The sequence below is a fragment of the Chrysochloris asiatica genome, unplaced genomic scaffold (assembly GCF_000296735.1).
Source record: "Chrysochloris asiatica unplaced genomic scaffold, ChrAsi1.0 scaffold00064, whole genome shotgun sequence".
NCBI classification, from domain to species: domain Eukaryota; kingdom Metazoa; phylum Chordata; class Mammalia; order Afrosoricida; family Chrysochloridae; genus Chrysochloris; species Chrysochloris asiatica.
Genome location: NW_006408582.1, coordinates 16,027,305 through 16,044,920, shown reverse-complemented (window position 1 = coordinate 16,044,920; position 17,616 = coordinate 16,027,305). Strand labels below are relative to the sequence as shown.

Here is a 17,616-nt window from a genome sequence, read left to right as displayed (position 1 = left end):
ACTAGCCAATTTAAATTATGTTCAGTGGCATAGAATACAATTCCTATTCATTTCCAAAGTCAATTTTATAGTTGTTTTGTTTTGTTTTTTTCTTAATCTCCATGCTTTTTTATATCTGGTGGTATTGTGTAATGCTAACACAGATGACCCTACTGTCTTACCATTCTAGTTTCATAGAAAATTGTCCTTAACCTTGATTAAAGTCATCTTTAGTGATTCTGAATGTGTCTTTTATATGACATTATGTAAAAGACCACATGGAGGAATACTTACATGGTTTCTTCTTATACATTATGATCCGCAGAATGTTTGATTCTCCATGAGCTTAAAATTCATTAAAAGCTACACTGGAGAATGTGATATTGCTATTCCATTGCTTAGGGTATAATTTTTCTTTCTCACAAATAATTGTTTTGAATTTTACTTTAAAGCTAGCATATACATTCCCCAGAGCTGTAGCTGATTGATAGCTGCGCTCATGAAAAGACATAATTTGGGGATTAGCAATTCAGCATAATGTGATGCTTCCTAATAATATCTTTTTTCTTTATGATACTATACATATGTATATGTATAGTATCATTAATATATATATTAATATTCTGGGGTGAAACTTATTTAAGTCTACAGGGATATTGAGGGAAGAATTTTTTTGGTTTAAATGAAGAAGGAGATTTTTCTTCTATAAATCCTATGATAGCTTTCTGAAAAGATCACCTGTAACATATATCCCTCAAACTAACGCAGGTATCTCCATTAATGTCAGTTTGTTTATGCCATTTACTTTATCTTGGCTATTGTTTGTGATTGAAGTCAGCTAAATAAGCTTGTAATGCTGTGTGGTATTCATTTTTCCATAAAATTATATATACCCAGTAAAATCCAGAGGATCAACCATAGCAAAGCTGATTATTTTCTCTCATCTCAGCACAAATCTCAAAGTAAAAAAATCTTATGGCTTACTTACCCAGTAATATTTAATTATAGGTCCTTTTTTTTCCCTCCCCTTCTTTTCACAGTCATCTTACTCCCAGTTACTGGCAGCTACATGCCTTACAAAGCTTATATCACGCACAAACAACCCCCTACCATTGGAACAACGAATAGATATTCGTAAGTAGAGAATTTTCTGTTCTGTTTTAAAGAAATTCACTTGTTTAGTGATGTACTAGTAGCAGTTTAATTTGTGTGCTTGTTTGATAACTTTGAAATTCTTAAACATACAGAATATCTATGGAGTCCACATTTTTTGCACAACTTGGGGTTTATGAAAGTGAACCAGACAGTTGCTGTTGAATGGATTCCAATTCATGTCAACCCCATGTGTGTCAGATTAGAACCATACGCCACAGGATTTTCAATAGACTAGGGTCCAATATAATTACTTCTAAGAGAAGTCTAAGTCATCCCTTTATTGTTAGAGGTTTCTTTCAACCAGTCTTTACTACCACTCATAACTAAGAAAAATATTGTTAAAGATTTTAAATTCTATTCAGACCATGTTCTTTAATTTAACCCTCTGAGTGGCTCAGACAATAGTATGTATGTCTGTTGGCCAAAAAGTTGGTCATTCGAACCCACCTAGAGGCACCTTGAAAGACAGGCCTAAATCTTCTTCCAAAAGGTCACAGCCTTAAACATCCTATGGAACATTTTTACTCTTCATGCATGGAGTTACCTCTAGCAAAATTGGTTCAACAGCAACTTAGAACAAAAGGGTAGATTCAGGTTTACCATAATTACCATTCTTCATTGTGAAAATAAAATCCTGAATTACAAAGCCTAATCATCTTAAATTCAAGGTCCCATTTCTCAGTATCGTAACGAATAATTAGTGGTTAGGATACCTGGTGTGGTGCTGTAGTTTAGGCATTGAACTGTGAACCACAAGGTCAGTGGTTCAAACCCACCATCCTCTCCTCAGAAACCCAATACAGGGTTAATGTGAGTCGGAACAGACTCGATGATACTTAACAACAACAACAAGGATAATGTTTAGGATAAGGAGATACCATTTCCTAAAATAGCATATTTAAAGATGTGTACACCCTTCTCTGTCAGATCTTTCTAATATGTGAATTATTTTTGTTTTTGTTTTATAGGGAACTATGTGCTCAACTACCTTGCCACTCGGCCGAAGTTGGCTACTTTTGTGACACAAGCACTCATTCAGTTATATGCCAGAATCACAAAACTGGGCTGGTTTGACTGTCAGAAGGATGACTATGTCTTCAGAAATGCAATCACAGATGTCACGAGATTTTTACAAGTACGATGTGTATACTAGACTTTAATAAGTCTCAAAAAAGTAAATTGCATAACAACTAATCTCATAGAAGGACACTTCATTTGTTTCTAGTTTTTTTACTGCTGGATATTTACTTGAATGAATATCCCAGTACATAAATCTTGTTATCTTGAATAAGTGTGTTTGTAAGATGAATCCCTAACCTCAGAATTATTCATTCAGAGGTGTGTGTGTGTATTTATACATATTAATATCTCATTGTTTCAGTTATAATAAGTGAGACTGAATAAGTTTTCATGTGTTCATTTACTACTTTGTTATAGTCTTTGCTTTCCTATATACTTCCTATTCATATTTTATGTATATTTTTATGTTAGGTTCTTTGCATTTTTTTCATTGCTTTACAGTCTTAGTAACTTAAGTAACTCATTTATTTTCACTTATCTTACAATAAGATTTACTATTTTATTTTTATCATAATGTTTATGGTATAAACCTTATGGCAGTTTTTAAGATACAAAACCTTTAAAATTTTGATGAAGTCAGATTTATTAGTCTTCCTTTAAGGCAGTTAGAATTTATGTCCTGCAAAGCAAGTTTTAAATTACCATTCCTTGATGTCTTGTTTAAATATTTTCCTTAGTGCACAGGAATCTATCATTCAAAACTCTGACCTCATCCTAAATGCAGAACTCAAGCTGCACATGCTAATTTCTTCTGCCTATTTTTTTGTAACCAGGATAGTGTTGAATACTGCATCATTGGCGTCACAATTTTATCTCAGCTAACCAATGAAATTAATCAAGTAAGTGCTACAGCCTTCCTCATTGAAGTAAGTGCAATATTTTTTCTTAGTGTTAGTGTTTTCTGCTGTGTGTGGGATGATCTGTTTTGGCAATTGTGTGCTTTTGCGGTAAGTGATTAATGCCCTCCCTTTTTAAACAAGATACTTCCATTGGGTTTTCCTCTGCAAGTACAACCTATCTCACTTTTATTGCCTCAGTCCCTTTCTGTCTCCAGAATGTTTTGTCTACCCTTCTTGGCTTTCAATATTGGTATTAATTGTTCATTGTTAGAGATGAGAACAGTAGTCCTAAATCCAAACCATTATGAAGTATTGCCTTCCTAATGAAAGAGCTTGAGATCTGTGTCCCTAAAAAACAATTCGTAAGAGTGGAATCAGCATCATTTCTGTGCCCTCTCTGCTCCTTTGTGTATTAGTATATGTTTATAGTCATTTAAAAATCAGTTCCTATGTGTTAGCATTAAAGATTTTGCTGGTAATCTTTTCAGAATTCATGAAGCGTTATGTTAACTACCAAATATATCTTTAGTCATTGATGTCACAGGTTACTACAGAGGAAACACCAGTGGCTTTCCTAGTGCTCTGTTTTTCAGTCATTTACTTTTGTGTCCAGCTACAATTTTATAATTATTGAATGTAAGCTGTTAACACCTCACCCTTAAGTGGTCAGCATATTAATTACATTAGCATCACTGTTGCTGTTGCTCATAATTATGCAGACATTAACCCTGAGTAAATGTGACTGGGAGTTGGTATTATTTTAAATGCACTAGCTGATAACCTGTTAAAATCTGGAGACCATATTATAGTCTTTATCATATGCAGTACCCATCATGGTCAGTTATCAAATTTGTAATAGCTTACACTTCTGTGGGCCAGGCACCGCTTGAAGCATTTTCCTTATATTAACTAATATTATTCCCAAAAAATCCTATGAGATAGCTACTGTTTTTTTTTATCTCATTCTCTGGATCAGGAAGCTGTGGCACGTAAAAGATAAGTAATTTGCGTAAGATTTCATAGTTCTCAAGCAACGGTATCTGAATTTGAATCCATGTAGCCTCATTCCAGCACCTGTGCTCTTATTGACATATTGAAGTATTTAGCTACTGTTATTTTAATAATGGAGTCCCTGAATGTTGCTAACAGTTAAGCACTTGGCTACTAACCAAAAGTTTGGTGATTTGAATCCACCCAGAGATACTTTGAAAGAAAGGCTTTAAAGATCTGCTTCTGAAAGATCACGTTCATTGGAAACCCTCTGGAGCTGACCAGCAGCACATAGGGTCACCATGAGTCAGAATCAACTCAGCAGCTACTGGTTGTGTCTTTGTTTACTGTAGTTAGCAGGAGAGCAAGCCTTAATGACAAACAGAGATTACGAGTATCATTTCTTCCCTCTGAAACCTGGTCCCACAGACTACATCAGTGTTCATGTAAAATAATCTTTTCAGAATTTTACTTTGCTTTCTTAAAAAGATGATGGACATGGGTTTATCAGCCTGAGCATGTATGTAAATAATTTCTGTATCATAAGCAATGTAACAGAATATGTAAAGTACATTATATGGAAACCAGCAGTGCCTTACTATCTAAGATATTTATGATAACACAATAACACTGAAGCTAGAATTGACTATTTTGAGCCTTTCTATGATTTAATTTTCTGTTGATTTTGGTTTTCAGATTTAAATCAGAATATTTTTGTCACCATTCCTTTTGGAACTTAGAAATAAAATCAAAGCACATCTTTAGCTTGACTGTCAGAAATCTTGGTGCTCTATTTTTAAATGTGGCAAAAGCAGAAAGAGGCATTTGTGGGTGAATTGATCAGTAAATAGAAGGGATTTAAGCTTTGCAACATTGGAATTTTTTTTAATTTCACGATTGAGCACTTACTGGTGGTGGTGGTGTGCTATGGAGTCGGTTCCAACTCATAGTGACCCTTCCTAGGGTTTCCAAAGTTGTAAATCTTTACGGGAGCAGAAAGCCTCATCTTTCTCCTGCGGAACCGCTGGTAGGCTCAAACTGCTAACCTTGAGGTTAGCAGCCCAGCTCGTAACCACTAAACTACCAGTATATCAACTAGTGAATATACTAAATAAGTAAAATATTTAGTCTTTAGCCACAAAAAACTACCTAATGTAGTTGAAAAGATAAGAACAGAGGAATAAGTGAGAGGCCAGTGTAACAATTTGATCAAGTACTCACTTATGTGGTACAGACTATATATTAACAATCAGGGCAAGAAAAGTGAAGTATGGGCTGCTCTAGTTTTTCTAAAGTTCATGGCTGTTCATTAATGTCAGTTTGGCTTCTGCAGTAACTTCAGCCCTGAATGGTTTGTGTACTAAAATCCAAGCCCACTATTTTGTCTGTTTTTATGATTAAGCCACAACACAACACAACATGACGGTAATTGTTAACAATGTCTGCCAACAATTTGGACATTTTATCTACCAGAGTGCAGAAGAAAATAAAAACCTGCAGTAGAGATCCTCATCTGTCTTCCTCCTTCCCTCTGTAAACTCTAGAGAAAGGATATCCTGCCTAGCTGTTATCAGCTTATCATGCGTCATACTCTCACATGTATGGCTTAACAGTCATTCAAATGTTAAAAATGTGTTTAAAAGTTGTTACTGGAAATCCTCTTAATTGAGGTCTACATGAAAATTTATTTTCTTTGCTGTTGTCAAACTTGCATTGGTTTATTCTTTTTTCACACAGGCAGACACCACTCATCCTCTGACCAAGCATAGAAAAATAGCCTCTTCTTTCCGAGATTCATCATTATTTGATATCTTCACACTCTCCTGCAACTTACTAAAACAGGTAAGATTGTAGGTTGGGTCATGCTCCCATGTCCTTTTGAAAGGATAAGAATGAGTAGGGACTTAGTAGATGTCAGCTCTTTAATCACCATCATCTTTCACATAACACCTATCTCAGAGATGCTAGAGAAACTTGCCAGATTGATCACTGAAGTTAGAGGAAGGATTGTAATTTCCTTATTCCAGTGTATTTCCCTAGGTAAAGAAGAACAAGTGAACACACATCTCATGCTCTTGTCTTAAAGGAATCCAGTTTACCACAAAGTGTGAAATTTTATTGCTGTTCTTGTTTTGTTTTTATAGCCAAATAAACTCTTCCTATACAGAGTGAAAGCATGTTAATTTAATGGTGTTTGGATTCTTAGTGCTCTGAAAGCAGGTTCAGTCTACATTGTTAGCATACAAAAATTAGTCTGACTCCCCTGCCCCCTACTGAGTTCAAAGCAGCAAATAAACAAGTAACATCTGTAAGAGAAAGTAGATTTTCAATTTCTAACATCCATTTAGATTTAATAACCTAAAGGAAGTAGACAGTATCACATAATGGAAACTGCCTGCTTTAAAATATAAAGTTGGTGTTTTGATCCATTTGTTGATAGAGTTTAACTAAGAATTAGCCTAAGAGTCCTACACATTTATGAAAGTGACAGTGTTTGGATGCCTTGTCCCTGTGGAAAGCCAAGTAGGATCTGTAAATATTAGCCCACAGCTTTTTGTTCATTTCTTTTTTTCTAGTGTGTCCCAATTTTAGTTTTAGAAGCATGTGTTTGGATTCTTTCTGTTGGCCCAGTTAATGATACTCATCTTTTTCCTCAATGTTGTACCTCAGATTTCCCAAACAATCCTCAGGCTGGGCAAGGTTGTTCTTCCCCTTCAAGGGGAAAGCTTTTGAGAAAATTAAGAATTGTACCCTCATCATTGATGCTATCAAAAACTGTTATTTACTATTAGGCAGCCAATCACTGAAGCCATGGCTGGCATTACCTTTGAATCTGGTAGTCACAGTAGCTGTGAACTAGTAGTTGGCTAGTGTTAGCTTCTCTGCAATTGAATAAATAGAATTCAGTTTTGTTTTGAAAGATTTTTGTTGACGGTGGTGTTCAAAAGAGGAAAGAAGATTGGGCAGGGTATAGAACTCATAACTCTCTCCTAGAGTTTGATCTTTGCTTTATCTAGAAAGAACTAGGACTTTACATGCATATGAACCCATAATCATCCCATATTGCTTCACATTTCTCTGTGGCCACTATGTCTATAACACATAAAAAGTTAAGTGTTAAAAAAGAAGCCTCTTTGAATACTGTCTGCATGTTTCTTCACTTTATTTAATGTTGTCTAATTCACCTTTTCTGCAAAGCTATCCCTTCTTCTTAAGAATTTCTTTAACAAGTACACAAAGTATCCCTTAGTCTTGAAGCAGTCTGAGTTCTCTACTTTTGTATTCTTATCTGTCCCTTTTTATTACCTTCTACCCCTTGGAAACTCTTAACTCATTCTTAGGATGCTAGCTAAACTAACAGGTGAGTAATCTCAGTTTGTATATATCAAACATTTTTTTACACTTAACTGGTCCTCTTCCATCTCCTAATTTGTCAAAATTTATTTTCCGTCTTCATTTTAACAAGTCCAGAAAATGTATGACTGTCTAAGCTCTTATCTAAGTTGCACAACTAGTGACTTTTGCTCTATTATAAGTAAGCAGCTGTTTTCTTAGTGGTGTCAAGGTGATAGAAATGTATTATCTTTTGGGGGAAAAGCATCACTTAAATGCACTGACATATAGCCTGCTTTTTCTGGTTTAACAGCTTATGAGTTTAGGAGCAGCTTTCTTATGAGCTGGGAAGAGAAAAATGATTATTGGGGCTCATTCTGTGGTCATTTTTATAGGCTTCAGGAAAGAATCTAAACTTGAATGATGAAAGTCAACATGGCTTGCTCATGCAATTGCTCAAGCTCACTCATAACTGCCTAAACTTTGATTTCATTGGCACGTCTACTGATGAGTCCTCAGATGACTTGTGTACAGTACAGATTCCCACCAGCTGGAGATCAGGTAACAACCTGCTGTTTCTGGTATCCATATGATGCTCTAAATAACCCCTTCCTATTATGCCTTGTTTTGCTTTAAGAAAAAATTTGGATTTTTAGCATCTTTATAATGCAGGGAATCCCAGTGTGGAACTGTAGGATAAGCAATGGACCACAGGGTCATTGTGAATGGCAAGATTGGCTGTTCAAACTCACTAGCCACTCCTCAGAAACCCTGTACAGGGTCACTGAGTTGGAAAGGACTCAGTGACACTTAACAACAACAATAGCAACATAATGAAAGGAGGTGGAAACCTTTTTGAGTTCCTTCAGCATGGGAGAACTCTTAATTACTGGCTACCAAATAATAAATATTTGGCTATCTTACATTAATTATCCTTGTTGTTATTGGTTCTGACCCAAAGCAACCCTGTGTAGGGTTTCCAAGGAGTGACTGGTGAGCTTGAACAGCCAACCCTTGCAGTTCTGACCAACTCTGCATCCAGCACATTAACCCACAACGGCACACCAGGATTTCTAATCATCCTAGGGATTTATATTGTATTTATTTGGATAATGTCTTATCTTTAAAAACAAGGTTAAATAAAAGAACTTGTACCTATGTTTATGTGTGTATTCCAAGGGTTAAAAGAGCCTGCTATTGGGGTAGCTTTTACCCAAGAACAAAGTTTAGAAGGGTTTGGAAAGAAGAAATAATGGAAACAGGAAACACGGGGAGGAGGTGGGATAAGAGATTCTACACTGTAGGGACTGCAATCAATGAGATGAAACGAAATGTGTCTGAATTGTTGAAATCTTTACCCAGTTCACAATAAAAAGTTAAAAATAAATAAAATTAAATTCCTCATATAGATACAGTCCTAATTGTCTTAAGTTCCCTCGGCATCAAAAGAAGAAATCTGTTTCTTAGAGAAACTAAAAGCTAGTACTTAAAAGCAGAAAGGTGGGGAGACATGGACCAAAAGCCACTATTAGCTTATTGTTTTCTAAGGAAAAAACATTCTGGCAGAAAAGTCAGCAGAAGAAAGGTCCCTCATATACAGTGCCAGAAGTATGCCAATAGCTGTGTGCAGACATATCCAATAAACTGCTCTTTGCCTTTGTTTCAGCATTCTTGGATTCTTCAACACTGCAGCTGTTTTTTGACCTCTATCATTCCATCCCTCCTTCATTTTCACCTCTGGTGAGTCAGGACCACAATTCCTAAAACAAACCAATTTCTAAGAAGTATCAATGGTGAATGAGCCTTGTGTTCATTTTCTTTTGCAGAATCATGGAAGTACTAGGGTTCATTATCTAGCCTTTTGGGATTAAGTTTATACACTAAAGTCACTATAAACTCATGCCTTAACTTAACTATTTTAAAATCATTTCTTCCTAATTGGCAGTTGCCACAGATGGTTGAGCTCTTTTGGTTTCATACCATATCATACTTGGTACTATGTCTGAAATTGCCTCAGGATAGAGTTGGGAATTCACATGACGCTGTCTGGTTGAACCCTAAAGATAGTCCTGATTAAGAAAATTTTGGAAAATCCTCAGGCATATATTACAAAAGTGATCAATGGAAGCTGTAATGGGAAGGAAAATGTGGATGCTTATCCAAAATATACTTGAAAGCTCTTGTGAAGTGCTGTATAGGGTTTCCAAAGAGTGTGACTGGTGGGTTTGAACTAACAACTTTGTGGTTAGCAGTCCAGAGTTGATTCTGACCCAAAGTGACCTTGTATAGGGTTTCCAAGGAGCAGCTGGTGAGCTTGAACTGCCGACCTTGCAGTTCAAACTGCTTTGTATTCTGGCACAGTAACTGCTAGGAATGGTATATTCTCCTTTAAAGCAATAAAACTCTCCCAAAGTTTATTCAGGTTCTAAAATACTATTGTTGTTATTCAGTGCTGTCAAATCCGTTCCAATTCATTGTGACCCTGGTGGGTTTGAACTGCCAGCCTTGTGGTTAGCAAGTCCAATGCTTATCCACACCAGGACTCTAGAATACTATTAGCACAGAATTTTTTATTGGTGATCTAAAATACTGCTGTGCATAAAGTGTACAAAGAAAATACAGTGAAGTAATAGCTGTTTGCCTTGTGTTTCTGCAATAGACAATTTTCCTGGTCACTGTAGTACTTTTCCAAATTAATGTCGACCTTGACTTTAGCAGAACATGCATTCAGTATAGTTGTATCATTAAGGTTACTGCAGAGAAACGTAGTGCACTCAAAAGTATTTAGATTATTAATTGCTTGATAATTCCAAGTATTAAATATATATACCTCTTAACAGGAATCAAAGAAGCTATTGGAGTGGTCAAAAATAATGCCTAACTGTATTTTCAAACTGTTAATTTAATTAGCTTCTATACTCAACTTGGAAATAGTCCTGGTAGCACTTTAGGATAAGCACTGTACCACAAGGTTGGCTGTTCAAATCCACCAGCTGCTCTTTGGTAGAAAGACGAGGCTCTCTGCCCCTGAAAAGACTTACAACCTTGGAAATTCTATACAGGGTCACTATGATTTGGAACTGATTTGACGACACTTAGCAACAACAACATGCTCAACTTGGATATAGACATGTTTCTTTTTTAAAAGACTTTTGATATCCTATACTGTCTATCTCACTGATCTTCCCACATCATAATGGTAGCAGGGGTAGAAGAGAATTAGCGATATATGTAAAAGACTGTTATAGGCAGGGAAAGGGTCTGGTGAAAATATCTGTGGCATCTTTTTAATCAGTTTTTTGGATTGTGTCCTGCTTTTAGGTATTATCCTGCTTAGTACAGATTGCCTCAGTCCGAAGATCCTTGTTTAACAATGCAGAGAGGGCCAAGTTTCTCTCTCATCTTGTCGATGGTGTTAAACGAATACTGGAAAATCCACAGGTAAGATATGGCTATATATATGTGGATAGATAGAATTAGTATATATGCCTATACAGTGTACCAGAGTCCTGGTGTGGTGCTGTAGCCTAATGTGCTGGACTGCAAAGTCAGTTTGAACCTCAGAGTTTGTGATTCAAGCTCAGCAGCTCCAGGAAACCCCATACCGGGTTGCTATGGGTTGGAACCAACTCGACGCACTTAACAACAATAAATACAGTGTACCTGGTTGCTGCAGTGGGTCTGCATTTGAGACTGCTTACAGAAAGATGGGCATTTTGAACCCACCCATCAGCTACGTGGGAAAGAAACGTAGTACTCTGCTGCCATAAATAGATTACAGTCATGAAAACCCTATGAGGTAGTTCTACTCTGTCACATAGGGCCTATATGAATCCATATCGGCTCAGCAGCACCTAGAAGCCATTCCAGTCCATCCAGAAGCTCCTTAGAAGATGTAAGACCAAAAGGTCACAGCCTCGAAAACCGTATGGAGCAGTTTTACTCTGCACACATGGTCCCCAGGAATGGGAAAAGAGCTTTGTCTGTCCCTAGAAGGATTCATGGGAATTGTATTTGTAGTCAAATTCTGAAAGTTTCAGCCTAAAAGAGGAGCTTCAGTAATGCACAAACTATAGGGAATGATCACATTGATATGGGAAAAAAGGATGGAGCTAGTCATTTTTTCCCCAAGAAATTAAAAATCTAAAGTTTCTTTTTTTCAGTTTTGTTTTGTTTTTAATATACATCATTAACCCGAATGGATAAAGCTGTTTAAGTGCCACTTTCCAACACTAGGCAATATTTAAGTCTATATCCTGGTATGGTGCTGTAGAATAATCATTGGACTGTTAACCCTAGGGCGGGCAGTTCAAGCTCACCAGCTGCTCCTTAGATACCCCCATACAGGGTCGCTGTGTGGGAGTTGGAATCGACTCTATGGCACTTAACAACAACATAATAAAATATATAGCTACATTCACTTATTATAGTAATGATAAATATAAACATATATATCAACCGTTTGTGTAACTTTGGCACTGTAGTTCAACTCTGTCTAATGATAAATTTGACGTGTGTGACATTTTAAAAAGTCTTTATTTTTTGATTGGCAAAAAGCAAACAGAAGAGGCCCATCTTGTATAATGCCCATTTTCTCCCATTATATCAGCATTATAACCTTAGACAAGCAGTGTAGTCCTTCTGGATTTTCATTTCACATTCTTTCAATTGGTGTTAATAATCCTATCTCATAGGATGATTATGAACAGAAAATGAGTTTTTAAAAAATTGTTTTTAAGCCTTATACAGACATTTCATTTCAGAACAATAACTTGTAGTCCAAAAGTTAAAAAGTAGATTCCTTCCTTATTTGTAATTCTTGAAGTATGGTGAATCACATTTTACATTTTATTTTTCTCTATGCTGTTGCCAGAGTTTATCAGACCCAAACAATTATCATGAGTTTTGCAGACTACTGGCTCGATTGAAAAGTAACTATCAACTGGGAGAATTGGTAAAGGTTGAGAACTACCCTGAGGTCATCCGACTGATAGCTAACTTCACAGTGACCAGCCTACAGGTTTGTCTTTGATGGCTTGCTTCTTTCCTCCTAAACAGCACAACTTCTTTACTTTTATTTATTGGTGTTAACCTTATAGGAATATTCTTCCCCCCGCCACACACACCCCTGGGCAAAGGTGAATGTAAGTATAAGATAACCCCGAAGAGTAATTACTTTAAAAAAAAAAGAGTAATTACTATTGTAATCTATTCATATGCATTTGCAAAAGAGCAAAGCGTGTATTAAAGGAACATGTGGGAATACAAGGATACTATGTAGATTCAAGGCAGAGAGAATGTCCTTGTAATTAGCCCTAAAAAGGCAAGACTGAAACAGGAAACTGGACAGAAGAGTACAGAGAGTTTCCATTCTTTATTGATCATGTAATGTAGGGGAGTAGTTATCAAGTTGTATGGCTGGCATCAAAATCATGCAAGGAACCTGATGAAAAATACAAGTTTTTGGGTCTTACCCAATAATGCCTGATTTGATGGAGCCCAGGCATCTTTATTTCCAACAGGTTCACCAAGTGATTCTGATGCATACTAACATTTGAGACTTTCCTTGTGGTTTCTACAGCCAACTTAGAACAGCTCTTCTCATAAGACTTATTCCCTGAAATATTTAGTAAGCCACAAACAGAACAAAGTCCATAAACGTTTATCCTTTTTTAAAAAGTCTTTATCCTATGTATTGAGTGGCATGTGTTCTGTATGAAAATGAAAACTGTGCCTTCTACTTTTTTGGCTTTTCTTAGCACTGGGAGTTTGCCCCAAATAGTGTACACTATCTCCTGAGCTTATGGCAACGGCTGGCTGCCTCTGTGCCATACGTCAAAGCCACAGAGCCCCATATGCTGGAAACATATACTCCTGAGGTCACCAAAGCCTACATCACATCCCGTTTGGAATCCGTGCACATCATACTGAGGTAAGCAGAAGGAAGACAGCTTCCTTCGTTATCCTGTCAGTAGCCCAGTGTCAGACTTACCGGACATCAGTCACAATTAAGTCTCATTGGATCTAATGTTGTTAATAACTATTTTCCTTGTCAGTAGAATAGCAGATGAGAGTATAAAGTCTGGAAGAAGAGTTTTTAACATTTATTCATATCCCCCTTTATTGCTATCCATAGCAATAAGTTTGAATGTAAAGTTTATATAATCAGTATACAGGAAATCAATGTAATGTTTGCCCTAGCCACTTATTTTCTTTAAATGTGAGAGAAACATTTATGGGACATAGGTGATTAGAATTATAATGTGTGTATGTTATAGGTGCTCTTGATAATGTGAACTCCTAGAGAAATCAGTAAATAAATAAAATCAAACATGACATAGTTATTAACTCTAATTCCAGAGTGTACTAGAAAAGCTATGAATTTTATTAACTCTAATTCCAGAGCTTACTAGAACACCTGTGATCACGGATTCAATCAATAATCAAACCCATGAAACACATGATTTCTCTTCTCCATAACCATTACTTGAACCAGAAACTTGTAGCAGAGAAATGTCAGGCCCTTTTCAAGTGGCCTTTATATAAAGGGAAGTTCTTTTCTTAGGGACCTTTGATATATATTTTCTCGTTGACTATTTCTCAAGGGAATTTACTCTTAAAGTCTGGAGTGTTTTGTTTTAAATATGTATAACTTGTGTTCTTAGTTTGCTCAGTGTTTAGTGCCATTAGTCTCATAGAATTATACTCTTCACAATTTATGACTTGAGTCATTTCAAAATCTTAGTAATCTTGGAATTCACTTAAAAGCATCACTCTCTAGCTCCAGTTGGTCTGTTGCCGATTTAATGAGGCAGTGTTACAGGCTAGTTACGTATATGTCAGGGCTCTGGTGCCGGAAAACCAGGTAATCGCTATGGTTGTGTACTCTCAGGCAAGTTTCTCCATTTCATTATTTGTAAAATGTAAATAATAATAGCCCTGCTTCATAAGATTATTGTGAGTATTAATGTGTCCTAGAAAAGTAATGACACAAATATTAACTGCTCAGTAGTAGTGCTGGTGCCGCTGCGGCTACTACCACTGGGCATTGTCCTATTACAGTATAGCAATAGACAGCAAGACTCTGAAATCTAGGAACCAGTAGATAAGGAAGTCCTGATACAATTCCACAATCCTTCATCTGCAATTCTGAAACTCAAGGAAAGGTGAAAGCTAAATGTTCTCATAAATTCGGTACCAAAACTCATTTGGTGGCAAAACTTAACATAAATTGATTTTACATCATTTACAGTCTTGCTAAATCCTATTAGTATAATAGTCACACATTTTGCTATATAATTAATGTTTGGTACTGCCTCAAAGCTCATTGAGAGTTTTACATCACATGATAGAAGCATCATATTAACGTAAATCTGAAAATTTGTGAATTCCAAAACACATCTGACTTCAATAATAAACTCAGGATTTATTCCAATAGTAAAGTCTGAGTTTACTATAATCAAGACAAGCCACAGCTCAGAAGAAAGAGCTCATAAAGATGAGAAACATAATGCTGAGAGGATCCAGACAGCCACATGTTAAGTGACTGATAATTCAGATAGAACAACAAGTAGAATATACCTAAGGGAGACTGATGTTAGGGTGGAAGCATTTATCTGCCTCCCAACTGTTTTTATATTCCTTCCTTGGTAAAAAGTAGTGTCAGGATGTGGGCTTCTAGGATTGGAAATGGTGGCTCTAGCTGATTAAGAAGAAAGAGAGCTACTGCATTGGAGAAATCAATGGGCATATTTTAAGAGAGCTGCCATCCTTCTTCCATGGGGAACAGAGATGGACTAGAAGATCCTCTGGAAGATACAGGCTTGGTCCAGCAGCAGTTGGACCAGCTTTCTACAATTGGACGTTGTGAATATGAAAAGACATGTGCACTCCTTGTGCAGCTGTTTGACCAGTCGGCTCAGTCCTATCAGGAGCTGCTACAAAGTGCCAGCGCAAGTCCTGTGGATATTGCCGTACAGGAAGGTGAGTATTCAGTGCTTTTACCTTGACCTCTAGACCTGTAAGGAGATGCTGTCAACCCCCTTTACTCATTGCCACCTGTCTTTCCTACCTCTCTCTCTCAAAAGGATTCTTCCACACACAAAATTGAGTCAGTATTTCAGAGGACTAGGGAAGAATAAAATCATACCTGCAATGAGTGTTTGTAACTCTAAGAAAGTGTTGTTAATTTCTACCGAGTGGATTCCAACTTGTGTACAGCTCCACTGCTCCATAGAGAGGTCAAGACTGACCTTTTGGAAGCAGATTGCCAAGCCTGTCTTCCAAGACACCTCTGGATAGATTCAAACTGCCAACCTTTTGACTAGTTAGTAGTCAAGTGTTTATCATTTGCACCACCCAGGCACTCCTTAATAAAGTACTACACCGCAAAAAGGTCCTGGCATGGCACTGCAGGTTAATATGCTGGACTGCAAAGTCTGTTTGAACCACAGGGTTGACAGTTCAAGTTCACCAGCCACTCCTTGGAAACCTATACAAGGTCGCTATGGGTCGGAAGTGACTCAGCGGCACTTAACAACAATAACCCCCAAAATAATAATCATCTCTGAAATAGGATCTTTGATTATCTAATGAATTTCCTGCTTGGCATCACCATATACTAGAGCATAGTAGTAGCTGTACCTGTAAGAAAATTAAGACTTTGTGGCTCTATCATTAATGCTCTTAAGATTAAGGAAGTGCATAGTAAAAACTTAACCTGGTAGGAATGATTTCTTGGGCCCTGGGCCCTGGTAGTGTAGTGAGTTTGTTAACCGCAAGCTCAGAAGTTCAAATCCACCAGCCATTCTGCAGCAGAAGGAAGAGGCTTTCTGCTCCCATAAAGATTTACAGTGTCGGAGACCCTATACAGAGTTGCTATGAGTTGGAACCAACTTAGCTGCATACAACCTCCACCACCACCACCAGGAGTAATTTCTTCATAAAATTATCACTGAAAATGACACTAACGAATCATCTTTCTGTTTCAGGAAGGCTGACATGGCTGGTTTACATTATTGGAGCAGTTATTGGTGGCCGGGTTTCTTTTGCCAGTACTGATGAGCAAGATGCTATGGATGGCGAACTTGTCTGTCGGTCAGTGCTTTCCACAGAGGTTTTTCCGTTTCATAGCAGTGCCCAGCCCCCTCTGTTGAGTCCTTCAATCATGAGGACTCAGCATGCTTCTGTTGATACTTTCCTCCTATTTACAGAGTGTAATCTGCCTGTGAAGGTGATGGATTGTTATAGGTCCGCCTTCAAACCCTTCATAGCAAGAATTCTAAGAGTCTTAAGAACAGAGTTTTAAAACAGCCATTTATAGTAATTCTGCCAAAAATAATAATAACAGTAATAATGGATAGAGAAGTGTAGGAAAATGAAAGTGGGGAGAGCTTTTAGTTCTGTTTAAGAACAACGTCTCAGAATTAGTGAAATGTGAACTGTTTTTGTCAAATCAAAGTAATTCTGGTAGAAGGTTACTGTCCTTCAAATGTCTCCACAGATACAATTACAGATTTCCAATAGCCTTTCATATCTCTCGGCTATACACTTTTCTAGTGCAAGATTTCAGACGATTTTGTGTCTGTATAATTCTCATCTTATCTAAAACCTGTAAGAATTTAAGCTTGTTAGAAACGTATACTTGTGAATTGAAGGGAGGAAAAAAATAAGACATAGCTCGTGGTTTCCTAAAAGTTTACCTAGGCTAGAATGAAAAAGGCAGGGTATTTTCAATATCCTAAAGCAGAAGTTCTTAAACCTTTTGGGTCACATTACCCTTTTAAAAATTATTGAGGACTTCTAAAAGTTTATGTTTATTGGATTATATTTATCAATACTTAACCATATTGGAAATTAAAACTGAGAAATTTAAAAAAAAATAATTCATTTCAAAATAATAATAACCCTAATACTTATTAACATATTTTCATGGGAAAACAAGCATTTATTTTCCAAAAAATTGAGAAGAGTGTTCCTGTTTTACATATTACATTATGCTTTAACGTTTGTCTTAATAAAAAGACAGCTGGATTCTCATACCTGCTCCTGTGTTTAGTCTGTTGTGATACCACAGGCCATTAACCTCTAGCTAATCGTACTGTACCCTCATATGAGAGTATGTATGAAAAGGCAAATAATGCCTTAGTGGTTTTGTGAACCTAAAGGATTTGAAACTTTCAGATAGTTTCCTTAGAGATGAACACATTTAAACATGAGACTTTAGTATTTGGAGACAAAT

The 17,616-nt window shown here is 36.7% G+C and overlaps 1 protein-coding gene across 1 annotated transcript in view; it reads left to right on the top strand.

The window, feature by feature from the left end:
- XPO7 (exportin 7) overlaps window positions 1-17,616 on the top strand; it is a 136,088-nt gene that overhangs the window by 100,429 nt on the left and 18,043 nt on the right. Inside the window, exons 3-13 of the mRNA XM_006864413.1 lie at window positions 1,020-1,113; window positions 2,103-2,269; window positions 2,988-3,053; window positions 5,781-5,885; window positions 7,772-7,937; window positions 9,043-9,116; window positions 10,698-10,817; window positions 12,250-12,396; window positions 13,136-13,308; window positions 15,166-15,359; window positions 16,367-16,472. Coding sequence (XP_006864475.1) covers window positions 1,020-1,113; window positions 2,103-2,269; window positions 2,988-3,053; window positions 5,781-5,885; window positions 7,772-7,937; window positions 9,043-9,116; window positions 10,698-10,817; window positions 12,250-12,396; window positions 13,136-13,308; window positions 15,166-15,359; window positions 16,367-16,472 — 1,412 coding nt within the window. The remainder of the gene's footprint in view (window positions 1-1,019; window positions 1,114-2,102; window positions 2,270-2,987; window positions 3,054-5,780; window positions 5,886-7,771; window positions 7,938-9,042; window positions 9,117-10,697; window positions 10,818-12,249; window positions 12,397-13,135; window positions 13,309-15,165; window positions 15,360-16,366; window positions 16,473-17,616) is intronic.